At 46.1% G+C, this 14995-nt stretch overlaps 1 protein-coding gene across 4 annotated transcripts in view; it reads left to right on the top strand.

Annotated features, from left to right (window-relative positions):
• Window positions 1–2441: 2441 nt before the first annotated feature.
• Rrbp1 (ribosome binding protein 1) overlaps window positions 2442–14995 on the top strand; it is a 61210-nt gene continuing 48656 nt past the window's right edge. Inside the window, exons 1-2 of one of the 4 annotated variants that reach the window (XM_076929882.1) lie at window positions 3095–3560; window positions 9824–9933. In XM_076929882.1, coding sequence (XP_076785997.1) covers window positions 3191–3560; window positions 9824–9933 — 480 coding nt within the window. In that variant the 5' untranslated portion in view covers window positions 3095–3190. Of the gene's footprint in view, window positions 2581–3094; window positions 3561–9823; window positions 9934–14995 lie in introns of those variants that run through there. The other 3 variants (XM_034493861.2, XM_076929879.1, XM_076929881.1) reach the window with 3 other exon arrangements.

Here is a 14995-nt window from a genome sequence, read left to right as displayed (position 1 = left end):
GAAGCATATAGGAGAGAGTGCAGCCGCTATATGCAAATGATTTTATATGAGATTTGCCCATCCCCAGACACTGCAACCTGGTATAGATGATCCTGGAACTAATCTCTGTCAGATATTGAAGGACTATCGCATCTGAACCAATTCCTCCTGCCAGGATCTGCTTCTGGGAAAAATTAAAGACAAATAGTGACCAAGATAAAGAACAACCCTGCCACAGAGAAATCTTTGGGCTCTTGGTGGCTTTGTGTATCATTTTAGGCTGCACACACAGCCTGGCGTTTTCCCTGGGCACTAACAAACACTAGTGAATGAATGAATAAATGCTCTCACTTATCCCCATAAGAGAGAGTAACTGTCTTAAAGTCCATTTGTGCTCAGGAAGGTAAATGCCTTGCCCATGATCCAGCCAGACTGGTTGGTAGCAACTGCTGTCCGGAAGCTGGGATCCTTAAATTTTATTTCAAGTGAGTCTCAGCTCTGGAAAATGACTGAGAGTGGAAAGGTAATCCATGGTAATTCTTGCTGATTAATCATTAATTCCCTAAGAAACCACTGAGATTCAAACTAGAAATAAATGGTTTAGTTTCATCCTAACCCCACTGTATTCTCTCCCTGCACCTTTACTTTCGATCAACAGCTTTTAGAGTAGCAACTGACCCACAGGAGTGCTCGCAGAGGATCTGAGGCAGGAACTCTTCAGCCACAGAGGCCGGGGCAGTCGTAGTCCTTAGGCCTCTTAGAGGCTGGGGAGATGGCTCAGTGGGTAAAGTGCCTGCTGTGAAAGCATGAAGGCCATGAGTTCAATTCTCAGCATGAATGTGAAAAATCCAGGTGCTACCTATAATCTCAGCACTGTAAAGACAAAAACAAACAGATTCCCATGAATTACTGGTCAGGCAGTCTAAAGGAGTGGGCTCCAGGATCATAGACAGACCCTGTCTCAGAGCAATAGAGGGAGACTCAAACTCTGTGGACTTGAAACAGGGTGTAGGGGACAGAGGAGAGAGACTGGACTTCATTTCAGAGAGGCTGGTGTTGCCTCAGGCTCAAAGGGAAATTTTTAAGAGATGCTGTTAAAATGGTTATAACCTAGGATGGCATGGTGTTTCATCCCTTTAATCCCAGTACTCAGAAAACAGAGGCAGGAGGGGCTCTGTGAGTTTGAGTTCTAGGCTAGCCTGTTACACAAATCAAGTTATAAGACAGCCACATAGTGAGATATTGACTCAAAAAAAGAAAAAAAAGCACCTAAAGTTAAATTATTTCAATTGAATTTGGTTTTGAAGAGAGGCTTTTGGGCTGATGAGATGGCTCAGGGAAAGGTCTTTTAACTGCTTTCTATTCAAGTCTGACTGAGTTTTGATCCCTGGAATCCACCATGGAAGGAGAGAAGCAAGCAGAGAGTTGGTGCATGGTGGCATATGCATCCCTCCTCTAAAGAGGTGTTGGGTTTTTTTTGTTTTTGTTTTTTAATGGGGAGGGGGTGGTGGCTAATATTTGGAGTATCACTAGTTCAATTTCCTGGATTACTATCAGATTTTCTTGGGTCAAAACCTCATGGTTCCAACATCTGAAATCAAGTGTCACAGGATGGATGTAACTCTGCTTTGTGATTTGTACAAGGACAGTATCTCATTCTGTTTAGGGAGTGGCCTTTCCTATCAAAATTTCCACCTCTATTTTGTTCTTTCCAGGCCTTCCACCTCAATTCTTCCATTTATTCAAGAAAACCCCATCTAAGGCAGAATGCAGTGCCTTTACAGATAGGCCCCCATCTGTTGTGACCCTTGCAGAACTCATCTTTAGACCAGAGGCTGGTGCTTTGTGTGAAGTTATTTGGGTTTAAATAAGGCATTTCCCCTGTTGTTCACGGTTTGTGCAATCCTCCTCAGGGTGACAACCATCGCCACGTCAGCCTGGCAGTGTCCGGGGAAGAGCAGCCTGCAGCTGAGGGGATTCGAACCACAATCTATCCGCCTAGGCGGAGCCGAATCTGAATAAGCCGTGGCGTGGAGAACAGCGGCCCGGAATGGGCGGGCCCGGCAGAGGACTTCCCTAGGTGGGCGGGGAGTTAGAGACCAGCCCCCCGCGCAGAGCTGAGAGTTGCGCTGCGCGGCTCCGCCCCTCTTCGGCCCCGCCCCCCGCGGCTCCCCGCAGCTCCTCCTCTCTCTCATTGGCTGAGACGTAGGCCCTCCTTTTTGGCCAATGGTCGCCACAGCGGCGAGGCCGTCCTCAATTTGATTGGCCAGAGGCCGGCAGAATGGCGGCTAGTGAACCAATGGGGAGAGGCAGCTCGATGAATGGCTGGTCCGGGTGGGGAAGGCAGGAGGCGGCGATCCCGGCGGAGGGGGCCGTTCGCCAGCTCCGAGGCAGAAAGTGCCACGACTCCACACGCGCGCACGCAGCCAGCGAGCGGCCGGAGCGGACGGCGGACGGGGCGGACGGCGCCGGGGTCGCGGTGTGTGCAGCTGCTCAGGGGCGGCTTCTCGGTGGAGGCTCGGCCGGCTCCTCTCTCGCGGTTCCGCTGCTGCGGCGGCTGCTCTTGCCCTCTCGCTCTCCCTCTCGCGTCTCCCGCTGCAGGTAAGAAACTTGGCCGGGCCCTGCAGCGGCGGCGGCGGTGGAGGCGCGCGGGCTGGGCCGTCGGGGCGCCGGGCCGGTCGCGCCGCGCCGCGCCGCGAGTGACACGTCTCCTCGGCGGCCCCTCCCCCGGCGGCGCCGGCCCGCCCGCCCTGGCGGTGGCCGCGGCCCCTCGGGTGGGACGGAGCTGCGTGTGCCAGGCCGAGCCCGTGCAGGGGCGTCGGCCGAGCGCGCCCCTCGGGGTGGATCCCCCGGCCGGCCGGCCAGGAGCTGCGGCGGCCCCGCGGCGGGACGTGGCGACCCCTCCCTCTCGGCCCGGCCGTCGGGCCGGCCCGCGCGCTCCGAAGTTGGGCTAAGAAAGTTGGCGGCGGGGCGGGGCGGCGCACAGCTGGCGGAGGAAGGGGTTAAGTTTCGGGAAGCCACCGGATGACGTTGCCGGGCCGGAGTCCGGGCCGGAGGGGGTTGGGGGGGGCGGAAGGCAGTGGGCCGGCCTGGGACGAGGGCTGAGACTGGATTGGCGACGCGGGGCCCAGAGCCCCGGGCTGCAGGCTGTGGCCACTGGACACGTCGGCGGCCCCGACGGGGCGGGCGGGGGCCACAGGGCTCGCCGCGGATGCTGTCCGGGACTGGCCGTAGCAACTTCCCGGAGTACGGGATGAGACTCCCTGCTCCCCCTGGCGGCAGGGCCGCTGCACCGTTTCCCGGCGGGTCCTCGCGGAACCGGCACGAGGGTGCCGGACCTGGCCAGGGTTGGGGCCACCCGGGGTTCTGCCTGCCCTCTCTTTCCCGCGCCCACGATGAATGGACCGGTGGTGCCAGGCCTGGGCGGAAGCCGGCACCTCCGGCCAGGCGGGCCCAGCGCCCTGGCACTGGGCCCGCCGTCTGTCCGGGCCCGCCAGGCTCCCCGGCAGTGCCCGGGGAAGGGAGGCCGACTGGCCCGCGCTTACTGCGGGCTGTGCAGGATGCTTTAGGGACTCTTTCCCGTAAGTGTCACGCTTCGTGGACGGTTGGTAACCAAGTGCTTTCGCTAAAAGGTTTCCCATTTTCCCATCTGATAAAACAGGGTTCCTGCTTGTCTCTTGAGAGACAGCAGTGGAGACCCAGCACATGTAGGGAGTAGCCAACTGCTATTGACTGTTCTTGTGGGATGTGTTTTTAGGGACGTGAGAGACAAGGGAACAAGGTGGAGCCTGGCTTGCACTGTGAACCACTGCAGAAGTCACACACCTGGATTCCAGCCCCTTGAACACCGGAGGGTCATGTCTCCTAACCTCGGAACCTGGGTTTCCTTATCTCTAGCCCGAAGATAGTACCACCCACTCACCACTGGGGTCAGGGGAACTGAGCAGGAAGTGTGAGATCTTGTGCAAAACAGGGTAGTTTGGCAATAACTCCTGAGGTCAGAGGTCAGGACTGGGAAACACTAAGGAAATGAAACTTGGAAGGATCCCTAGAGCCTCCCACATCTCTGTTTGCTAAGCTAGCCGTTCATTTGCTTAAAGACTAATGGTGGGGGTTGGGGTTCTGGGTGGAATTTTGAGTAGAGGCTCACGTTGTAGGCCAAAGAACTGCACATAGGACACAGCCCTTCACAGTCGAGTATTCTCTCACCGTCCACACCACTTCCTTACATTTTTTCTAACTGTTCTTGTTCGTCTTAACTTCCTGAACCTAGAGAAATTTCTGGGATTTGCTGGGAGTTGTCTTAATGTGTTAATGAACTTTGTAAGGTCAGCCCACTCTGGTCTGCCAACTTGTTTCTCTTTAGAAGCAGCTTCCTGTTCTGAGGGCCTGGAGATGCCGCTTCCCTTCTGTCCGAAGAGGTCAACACAGACCTGTTAGTTTTCCATTTAGATGCCAGGGCAAGTCTGGATTGCCGGGCTCCTGGACTAGTTGAGGCCTACAAAAGACCAGGATTGGGGGAGGAGGGCCAGGAGAGATCTTGAGGTTTGGGATCAGCGGGTTTGTGTGAAGCTGTGACATAAGCTACAACAGAACTTTCCCGTTTTCATTCTTTAGGATGTGAGCTCTGACTGTCTATTTGTTCTAAGTAGTTGGAGTGGTATTATAATGTATGGATATTTTTTGTTGATGGGAAACATATTTCTTTCTTCTTCATTCTATTTTTCTCCTTCCCCTCCTCCCTCCTTTTTTCCTTTCTGTAGTTTTTCAGGACAGAGTCTTAGGTACTTACTGTCCTCTATGTGGTCTAGGTTGACCTTGAACGCCTGGCTCTCTTGCCTCTACCTCCCAAGTACTGAGATTACAGGTGTGCACCTAAACACCCAGCTTGATGGAGAGTTTTAAATAAATCCTGAATTGAGTCACATTCGAGCAGTTATGCTCTTTTCTGAAATGAGCCTTAAGTCTACATGCTACAATAATTATATAGCACCAAGCTCAGTTTAAACGGCTGCATACAAATGATTTAATTGGAATATTGGATTATTGTGTAGCAGAGATACCTTTTAAAAGCATAGGAGCATAGATTCTTACTCGTTCTTTTATCCCTAGAAGCTATAACTAATAGACATATGGCAAAGGGGTAGAGCCAACAATCCTTTTGATTTTCCTTGTTCAAATCTTGCTTCTAGAAGGAAAACATCCATTGTGTTATCCCTCTGTAAATTCCAGGCCTACAGTGGGGAAGGCCTCTGAGTTTCTTCAATGAGCAGTGCAACCATGGACTGTCTGGCTCCTGGAGGAGGCCAAGATTGGAGCTTTTACGGGTTTGAAGTCCCAGGTTTCTCTAGTTCATACTTGATTAGAGAGACTACTATCTCATGGTATAAAAGAATCTGAATCCAGCTTAATTTTTAAAATGCTTGCAATTTAGAATCAGATACCATACTGCTGTGATTTTAGATACCATACACCCATATTTAGGGTAGGTATGGTTGTTACCCATTCAGTAGATGAGAACCTGGAAGCCTAGCAGGTAAGAAAGTTTGGGACTCTGTTCCTGTTGCCATCTGCTAGGTGATATCAGTCCAGCTTTCTGAATAGGCTGTGGGACCAGCCACATAAGTCTATCCTGCTGAGACAATAATTACCCAAGGAGGACACAGAACCAGAAGGTAAAAATGAGTTTTAGTGGCAAGGTATAGAGTCAGTAACAATTTGGCAGTGCAGGGAGGCACTTGGCATTTTATTCCTTTCTGAAAAGTCTTTGTTCGGGGCTTTCAAACTCCATGCATACAAATAAATGGGTGACACCTGAATTTGTATGAAGTTGTCCACAATAGCATTGTCCATACTGTGTACAGCTGTAACCACATGCAGCTATGTAAGTTAAAGTGCAGTAACAGTTGAACATCTGTTTCTTAGCCAAGTTGCAAATGCTGAGTCGTTGGATATAGTTACCTCATCCTCACTGTCTTGGCAAGCTGGACCAGGCAGCACCAGGCTGGGGTGGTTGCTGATCTCCAAAGGTTCAGTCCCTGTTTCTCCTGATGACATGAAAACATAATAATGTTGAACTAGGTGAAATGTCCATGTGTCTGCCAAAACAGATGCTAATTGCAGTTTAAGCACTTAGCTCAATAACTTGTCACCTTTAGAAAACATTAGTCTTGGGTCCTGGAGAGTTGGCTCAGCAGTTAAGAGCATTTGTTCTTCCTGCCGAGAACTGGGATTTGGTTCCTAGCACCTACATGGTGGATCATAACTTCTCATTTCTCCAGCTCCAGTGGATCTGAAGTCTACTTCTGATCTCTGGACACTAGATTCACATAATGTACGTGATGTACATGATGTATATAAATACATGCAGACCCTCATACATAAAATAAAAATAAATCTATAAACAAGAATCCCAGTCTCAACTCTGGACATGTGGAAAAAGGGGTAGGGCAGGACAACGTTTACCTAAAACCAACAGCATGAAGATGGCCAAATGTACCAAAGCCAGGAGAAGCGAGCAGGCATTAGATGGAAGGTACGCAACTTGTGAGGAAGGTCAGTATTTCATCCTCAGTGAGGAAGCCTAGGCAGTGGAGGCTGCTTAGCATTATGGGATATTAACTCGGGGACTTCCTAGGAGATTGTTTTCATAGGCAGGTTCTCATGAGCCTCCTGAAACAGGCAAGCACACACCCAAATTTAAAGTCAGACTCACTTTCTGTTTTTCCTTTTAAGTGTTGGTAGTGTATGTCCCTCCGCTCTTTGAAATGAACAGCAGCTTTATAAAGGATGCTATATGAATTATATGTCTTGAGGTTACTTAGGCAGGGCTTGGAATACCTGACTGGTTCCCAGCACTTAATTTCACAGCCCAGTCAGTGTACTGGAGTTTTCCTCTGCCTGTTGCAAGGTATTTCCTGAGTACTGCAGTGATCCCTTGCAGGTCCTGTTAATACTCTGTATAGCTTTGAAAGTTTGCTGGGACTTGGGAAGAATTTTTGAATTCTTTCTTTTAATCATATGTCAGTGCCCAGTAGACTGACAGAAAGCCCAAGTTTAAAGGAAACCTCTAGTCATGGGCAACTAGTTAATGTATTGCTGGTTGGAGAGAAGGCCCACTGAGATTGTGCCGGAAGTCTTCAGCTCTTTACAGTGATGAGGGCATCAGCTGACTCAGAAGTTGAACTAGATGACCTTCTTGAACCTAAACCTTTAATTCTATACCTAAAGCTTGGACAGGTTGTGAGTAGACAGGTCTATGGCCTATGTTAGTTTATATATAGACTCCAACCCCTTGTTACTAAGAAAACAACCTTTTAAAAATGGAGGATTTTTTTTTTTCATTAAAATTAGGTTTTTAAGGCTTTTACAAGAATAGCAAGGAGGATTTGATCTGATTTCTTTGTAGTGTTTGTAAGCTTGTGGTCCTTTAGCAGCAGCAGGTCTAACCTGGTGCATATGGTATGCCTGGCAGTCCCTGATGACCTGTGGAGCTGCAGTAGGGCATGCTGTAGCTTAGGGTGCTATGAGCAGCCCTCGATTGGGGTTCGAATCCTAGGAACTAGGAGTATGACCTTTCCTCCTTGGGCTTCAGTGTCCCTTTCTTGTAACATGGAAGCAGACCAGGTGACTCCATCTCTCAGGCCGTGGGGCCCTGGTGTATCTGTAATCATTGCTCTCTCCTCTTTACAAATCCCATCAGCTCAGCTCTCCAAGGGAGAGACTGCTTGGCCCTTCTCACCCTCTCTGCTGGGTCTGCTTTATCCCTCTGTCATGTCACCTTGAGCCTGTTTCAACACTAGTCTTTGAGATGGTCTCCCAATTCTGACTTCACCCTTCTTTTGGACGGTTCCTCTGTGTCCTGTCCTTGGTCTGTCTTGCCAGTGACTTCCTGGGCCCCATTATCCTTGTGCTTTACTCCTGCCTCCCTTCCCTTCTCTCCAGCCACGTTGACCATCTCTGTAGGCCTTAGGCTTGTGTTTGCAGCAGGGCTTTGGGATGTGTTACTTTTACCTGGGGAGCTTTTCCCAATAGACATACAATTGCTTCCTGCCCTGCTTCAGATCTGTTGATCATCTTGTTTAAAGTTGACAGAAACCCTTCCATCCTATCCAACCTGTGCACAACTCTCTCCTCTTCCTACCACTTGATATGTGTCCTGTATTTGACTTGCCTATCATTGTTTCTATTGGAGCACAAACTCTGTCAATACAGGAACATTATCTGATTCAGTTTCCCAGGTGTCCCAGGGTCTAAAACAGTTACAGCACCTCGTAGCTGTCCATACTTGCTGGGCTAATGGACGGGCTTTTCCCGTGCAAGTCTATAATCATTTAGCTCAAAGTAGTCTGGATTCCTGGAGTATCAAATATAAATACAAAAACATCCCAGAGCCAAATGGGAGTGAGTGTTGGATTACCTCCAGTCTGGCTCCAGTTGAGTTGTTGAGAACGTTCGTTGAGTGGCGCTATCAAGCTTCATGAGCCCTTTGCTGCCCTCAGAGGCCAGAGATGTAAATGGTCCTTGGGGCAGGGGCATGGGCTTGGATGCTGGCTCTGTCCTGGGCTCTTCAGTCTGTGGGAGTTTCATAGCCTTAGACTGAGCATGCGTCTTCACTGTTGCTCTGGTCCCAGGAGGAGTATTAACAGGGATCGCCCACATTGCCCCGGATACAGCAGGGCCTGGGTCAGGCCTGCAGAGGAACTAACTAGTCTGTCTAGGAAACAAAACATTATTTTTGGTTTGAACAATGTGGTAGCTTTTTCTAAAAAGCTTTGAATTTTGTGCTTGGAGAATAAAAGTGTGCTATGACAGGAGGAAGAGAATTGCTGTCTTGTAGCTGGCTGGTGTCTTCCCTCCTTGCAGTCAGACTTTCTGTCAGCTAAGGACTGAGGGGAGCTGATTATTAGGACAGTGTCTCCTGAGGAGCTTTGCATGGAAAGTAGCTGAGGTGGAGAAAATGGCTGAGGCAAGGTGATCTGGTTGGTAAGATCAGATTCCAGACCCTCTCCTTATTTTCTCTTCCACTTTCCTACTGTTGGCAAAGAAATGGCAAGTATGTCCTAGAGTCCCAGTCCTCTGTGGTGGGAACATATGAATGACTCATTTTATACAGACTCACTGTCCATACCCATGTTTTCTGGAACTTCTCATTCAGTGCTTAAAAGTACAGTTCAGCTGTATTTAAACCAACTTTGTTCCATGAAGAGGGTTCCTGAATAAGAATTAGATGTAGCTTTATTTCTGTTGGCAATATTATTTCCTGTAGTTAATGTTCATACTGTAGTTAGAAAAGTTACTTCATAGTAATCACAGTGATTGAGAAAAGGAGATGAAGGGTAAGTGAATTACTAAAACCATTAATGAAAAGTCTTATTAGTGACGTGCTGAGGGACTTCTCTGAGGCCCACTTTAGTTGTGCCTTTGAAGCCCAGCCATTCCTCACCCTTGTAAGTTGCTTCCCTGGTGAGTTGGTTCCCTGGGCCACCTTTTGTACTGTTTTAATTTTTAAAGACAGTGAAGAGAACAGAGCAGTAGGTGAGGCTAATGAAAAGCCCTGGGAACTCCAGGAAGGGGACACCTTCTTGACTGAGCTTCCTTTAATTTCTCTCTGGAGACAAATGTCCTATATGCTTGCTAGAGCTGGAAAGTATTGGTAGCAACAGCCCTCCATGACAGGTTCTTTAGTTTCTAAAGGTGCCCCTCCTTCAGGATGCAAGGCATGCATATTTTTAATTCTTTACCAAAATAAATGTGTATGTACTTGAGCCACAGTGAAATACACTTATTTAAACTGCATACCTTGTTTAACTAGTTCTCTTTGTATTCCTGTGTTCCTTTATAGCTTTTCTTCAAGGATACCTGCTTTCCTGTTTATACATCAGAGTCTCTTTGCCAGTGTTTGAACATAATGGAAGTGGATCACGTGACATATGCTCATTTGTCTTTCCCTTGGTGTGTATGTAAGATTTGTCCATGTGGTTGAGATAGCTCTGGTCCATTCATGTGTGGTTGTTTCATCCAATGTGTGGGCTGTAGCACAGTTTCTGGCTAGCTTCCAGGGAGGAGCTGTTGTGGATAAATAACCCTGGCATAATTGGTCTCGCCCCAACGTTTGGTTAGCATGCACACATATTTCTATTGGGTCTGATATCTAAATCTGGAATTGTGGACCATAAAGACACATATGTTCAGCCTTAGAGAAACGTGCCAGGCTTTTCTTTCAAAGTGCTTGTAGTAATTTATACTCTTATTGCAGTATTTGAGAGCTTAGGGTATATTATAAAATGGCTGACTTTTAAAAAAGGACTGAAGTGAGGTTTGAATCACCATTGATAATAAAAAGAATTAATTCCCATATGCTAGAAGTTCTCTGTCGTTGGAGGTGGGACTGTCGGGCCAGTAAAATGTGTTGATCAAAGTGGGCCTTTGCAAAGAGCTCTGGAGAGAAGGCTGCGGTACTGCTGATGGTCTTCACCAGAAAGCCAAGTGGCAGAGCAGCTTCTCCTGGGCAGCCACGTGAGCAGTCCTTCCCAAAGGAGCCCTTCTACCTGGGGGTTTTATAAAAAATGAAGGAACAGACACTTCCTGGTTACATAGAGTACTGGTCTAGCTCTAGGGGTCTGTGATAGGGGGTAATCCCTACAGGATTTCCTATTTCCTCACCTCCTGATCTACTATAGAGTACAATATTCCCCTGCCTGTGAGCGATACTTCCCTAGATCCCTATTAGATGCCTAAACTTGTAGATAATAATGCTGAACCCTATATGTACTTGGTTTTTTCCTTTAGATACTTATTAAGTCAAATTTACAAATTAGATACTATGAGCAATAAACAAGCAAAATTAATGATAAAGTTTAACAGTTGTAACAATATACAGTAATCAAGTTATCTGACTGTCCTACAGAAATCGTACTACACTGAACCCACATTTCTGGTAAGGAAGTGAGGTCAGCCATGCCTCTATGGTAGTAAGTCAACTGGCTGGCCAGCGGTTATCGAAGCCTCCAAAAGTAAAGTTATAAATAAAGAGGGACCTGTGTGTCCATCTCTGAATCATTTCCCTGGCCCAGCTGGACTTTTTGTCATGTGGCAGTAATCTTTCTCTTAAATTTAAGACCCAGTGAGCTATGATCTGGTTTAGCTGTGAGTGGCAGACATGGCAGATGTCATGGAAGAGGCACCAGGTTTCTGGTGATAGAGGTTGTCTAGGCCAGTCTTCTGACTTGGACAAGTTCTACATAAAAGATTTTTAAATGCCTCCTGAAAAGCATAAGTTGGCCCAGAAGATTCCTAAGAAGATTATAAGGAGGGTGGGTATCCAGGAGGCCAAACACAGCCCTGTAGCACTTTCAGCAAGCTTGGCAAACAGTGGTATTTCTGGGGATAAAGGGCAGAGATGAGTGTGGGCAGCATGATAGGAAATGATCCTAAGAGCTTTAACCACTGAGGCCTGTGAACCTTTAGGGAGATAACAGATCAGCATTAAGTACTTCTGTGTCCAGAGTGTAGCTGAATGGTTTGTTCCTGCTTAGCGTTGAGGTTCTGTCCTCATGGGTTCTGTCCTCAGCATGGCAGAAAAGAAACAAAAACAAAAACCAGAGAACATTTTTTTTTTTAACCCTAGAGCTGCTGGGATAAGGGAGCACAGTCTGAAAGTGGAGATCACAAGTCTCTCATGTAGGCCTTAGGACATGCTGAGAAGTTCAAGCCCATTTAGAGGTGACTGGTCAGTGCTTCTAAGCCAGTCCTTTGAGTATTTGAAGGATCACACTTATTTGTAAGAGGAACATGCAAAGTTCTCTGGACAATGACTGTAGGAACAGCCCTATGAATCCATGAGGTAGCATGATTGAGATGGATTTAAGTGCTGCCAGTTACTGTGCTGAAATAATAGGCAGGGCCTAAAGTGTCGACAAGTAATAGAAATTGTAGAGTGAGAGCGCACATTTGAAAAAGGGCCAAGTTCAACTTATAGGTATAAAAACGTTAATAATTTGTAATAAAAATACAGCAAGCGGATCCAGTAGCTGATGAGATCAGAAGAACTGACTTGGAAGTGGAGCAGAAGAATATTCCTAGACTTCATTGGAGAACCACTGACAGGTGGTTTATAGGAGCAATGGAGAACCAAGGGGACCAGACTGAGCAATGTGTCCAATTACAGTTCCAGGGGGAGAGAGTGGAACAACCAGTGTAGCTGATAATCTTAGAGATGAGATACCCATCTTTTCAAAAATCCCCAAACAGAGTAAAAATAATCTACATGGAGGTAATTCATGATGTAGCCAGAAAACTCAGCAGTAGGTGAGAAGATGCTCTAAGGCAAAAGCAAGAGTATTTCAAGATTCACCAGGAAAGCGAGGCAGGAAGGAAAGGTGTGAGGGAAGGTTAGCATGGGGATGGTCCTTAACAAATGCCAGCATGGTAGTAAGTCCGAAGAACTGACATCAAATGCAGAAAGACTGTAAAGGGAGAGGAAAGGAATAGTGGGACAGGATAAAGGTTTAACTTTTATGACTCCTTAATGTTAACTTTCTTCAAAGGTTGCCACTAAAGAATTGAAAATATAATACAAGAAGGAGAAACAAAACATCAGAATTAATCAACAAAGACAAAGACAAAAGTAGCCCAGGACAGTTGGGAAACTAATGTTTGACAAAATACAGATTTAAACCCAAATGTATTAACATTCATATTAAATATAAATTACCTAAATATTCCAGTGAAAGCATAAAGATACTGTTTGTGCCGAATGTTAAAAATACAGCTATTGCACTGTCACAGATGCAGTAGCAATAGCAATGCCACCAAAAGAAAGCCTGCACGTATGTGCTGGTGCTGTGTGCTAGCCTGTGATAGTCTGACATAGGAAGGACCACCTCCACCTCCTTCCCTGCCCAATCTTAAAAGAAAACTGATGTTATGTCAGTAGACATAACATAGACTAGACTTCAAGGCAGGATAAAAAGTACATTTAGCAGTTTTTTGGCTAAGATCAGGTATAAAGCATTCTAGAGGGAGGTCACTTCAACAACTTACACATTTTAACTTCTAAAACAATTACTGTGTGTGTGCATGGTGAGAGACAGCTTGTGGGTGTGAGTTCTCCCTCTCCACTGTGGTTCCAGGGAGCGTCTTTACCTGCTGAGCCTTTCACTGGCCCTCAGTGTTTATAGTGAAAATGGTCAGAAGTACTTAGGAAATGGTCTAATTTATAACCACAGTAGAGAGATTTCAGTGATCCTATAATTAATCATCAACTTTGGACAGACTAGTGAAGAATGCAGTCTGTATGTGACTATATAAAAGTAAACCCACAGTTATAGTGTTCAGATGGCTGTGTCAAGGGCCTTCCAGTCACTCCAGTTAAATCAGAAATAGGAATAAAAGATAAGTAGAAAATCACCACTCATTTGGAAATTTGAAAATACATCTAATGTTTGTAGGTCATAAAGTAGGGAAGCATAAAATGTTTTGACAGCAATAAAGAAAATGCTATGTATTAGATTTGTAGTATGTAGCTAGAATATTTTCTGACAGATTAATAACTTTAAACACATTCAAAGAGGGAAAAAGAAAATTATTGAGCAGTGCATCTATCTTGATGCAATTTATGCTAACTAGGATAAAAAGCAATTTCTTTAACCTGATAAAAGTCAGAATAAGCCTGAATCAGTCTTGAAGTATTAGAAGAGCAAAGGAAACAGAAAACAAAAATGCAGCAGGGACACAGCAGGGTTACGGGTAGGGACACAGGCAGGGACACAGGCAGGGAGGTAGGGACACAGACAAGATCACAGCAGGGACACAGGGAGAGATATGGCAGGGATACAGGCTTCTTTAGAAGAGATGATGGGCATTGGCAGATGTCATGCAAAGCAATGAGCAAGGGACAAATAAGCAACATGAAGTACATAGAATGGGTCTTCCCTACAGATGCAGACGTTGAAAGGACAAGTGGTATTTATGTATTTATTTTTTAAATTAATACCATTGGTGCTTTTCTAAAACAGCCAGGTACAGTGGCACATGGCTTTGTCCTGAGCATTCAGAAGGCTGAGATTGAAAATGTCTTGAGGCCAGTCTAGGCTATGTGGTCTTAAACATTTTTAATAGAAAGGGGAGAAGAAAGATACATTACTTACTATACACAGCTTGTTTTTTACAGGTTAACATGACAAAAATTTTGCAAGTTGTGACAACACATTTTTAGAAAATTGAACTTATCAGTACTAAACATAGGTGAGAGAAAACTGGATGTTCCTGTAATCATAAGGAAATGGATCCACAAGTAAGCCTCATGACGAAAATACCAGGCCAAATGCTTCTACTGGTTTGCTCTACCAAGCATGTAGAGTTAACATTCTATTTTTTTCACAAACTTAGGAGAGAGGCGGCAGGGCTGGTTATAGAGCTGTTCATCCTGATGTCAGCTAACCTCATGTAGGAATAGTAGAAGGGACTTCTACTGTCATCTCATACCTAAGAATTAAAGCCAAACCCAGCAGTGCATAGAACGACAAAGTGATGTGCATCCTGGGACTGCGAACTTAGTGTTGAAAAATAAGTGTATGTCCATTTCCCATTCTGACAGGTTACAAGAGTAGATTAGTGTAATCATCTTAACCAAGAAAATGTATGAATGAGAGGACTCACCGTAGAATCATGCATACTAGGGATGAAAAGCAGCTTCTTTAACCTGGAAAGGATTTCTGCAAACAGTAAGCATCACCTCCATGAGGCACCTACAATTGCTCCTTTGGTATGAGGAAAGACTGTCTGCTGCCCTCCTTGTTGGTGTTGTAATGGAGGTCCTGCTCTGCAGAAACTCAGGGGAAAGAAAAAGAGCAGAACATGTCAAGGTTGGGAAAAAAGGAACAAATTGCTTTGTATGATTACAGATACAGAAAGGTATGTCACTAGAATTAGGCAGAATTGCTTAGGAAAACAGTAACCTCTAGAAAATCATTCGCACATTTATTTGTTTGCCAGCAACAGACAGACACGGAAC

Source organism: Arvicanthis niloticus, chromosome 2, assembly GCF_011762505.2.
Source record: "Arvicanthis niloticus isolate mArvNil1 chromosome 2, mArvNil1.pat.X, whole genome shotgun sequence".
In the NCBI taxonomy this organism is placed as follows: domain Eukaryota; kingdom Metazoa; phylum Chordata; class Mammalia; order Rodentia; family Muridae; genus Arvicanthis; species Arvicanthis niloticus.
This window is presented reverse-complemented; position numbering and strand designations above follow the sequence as displayed.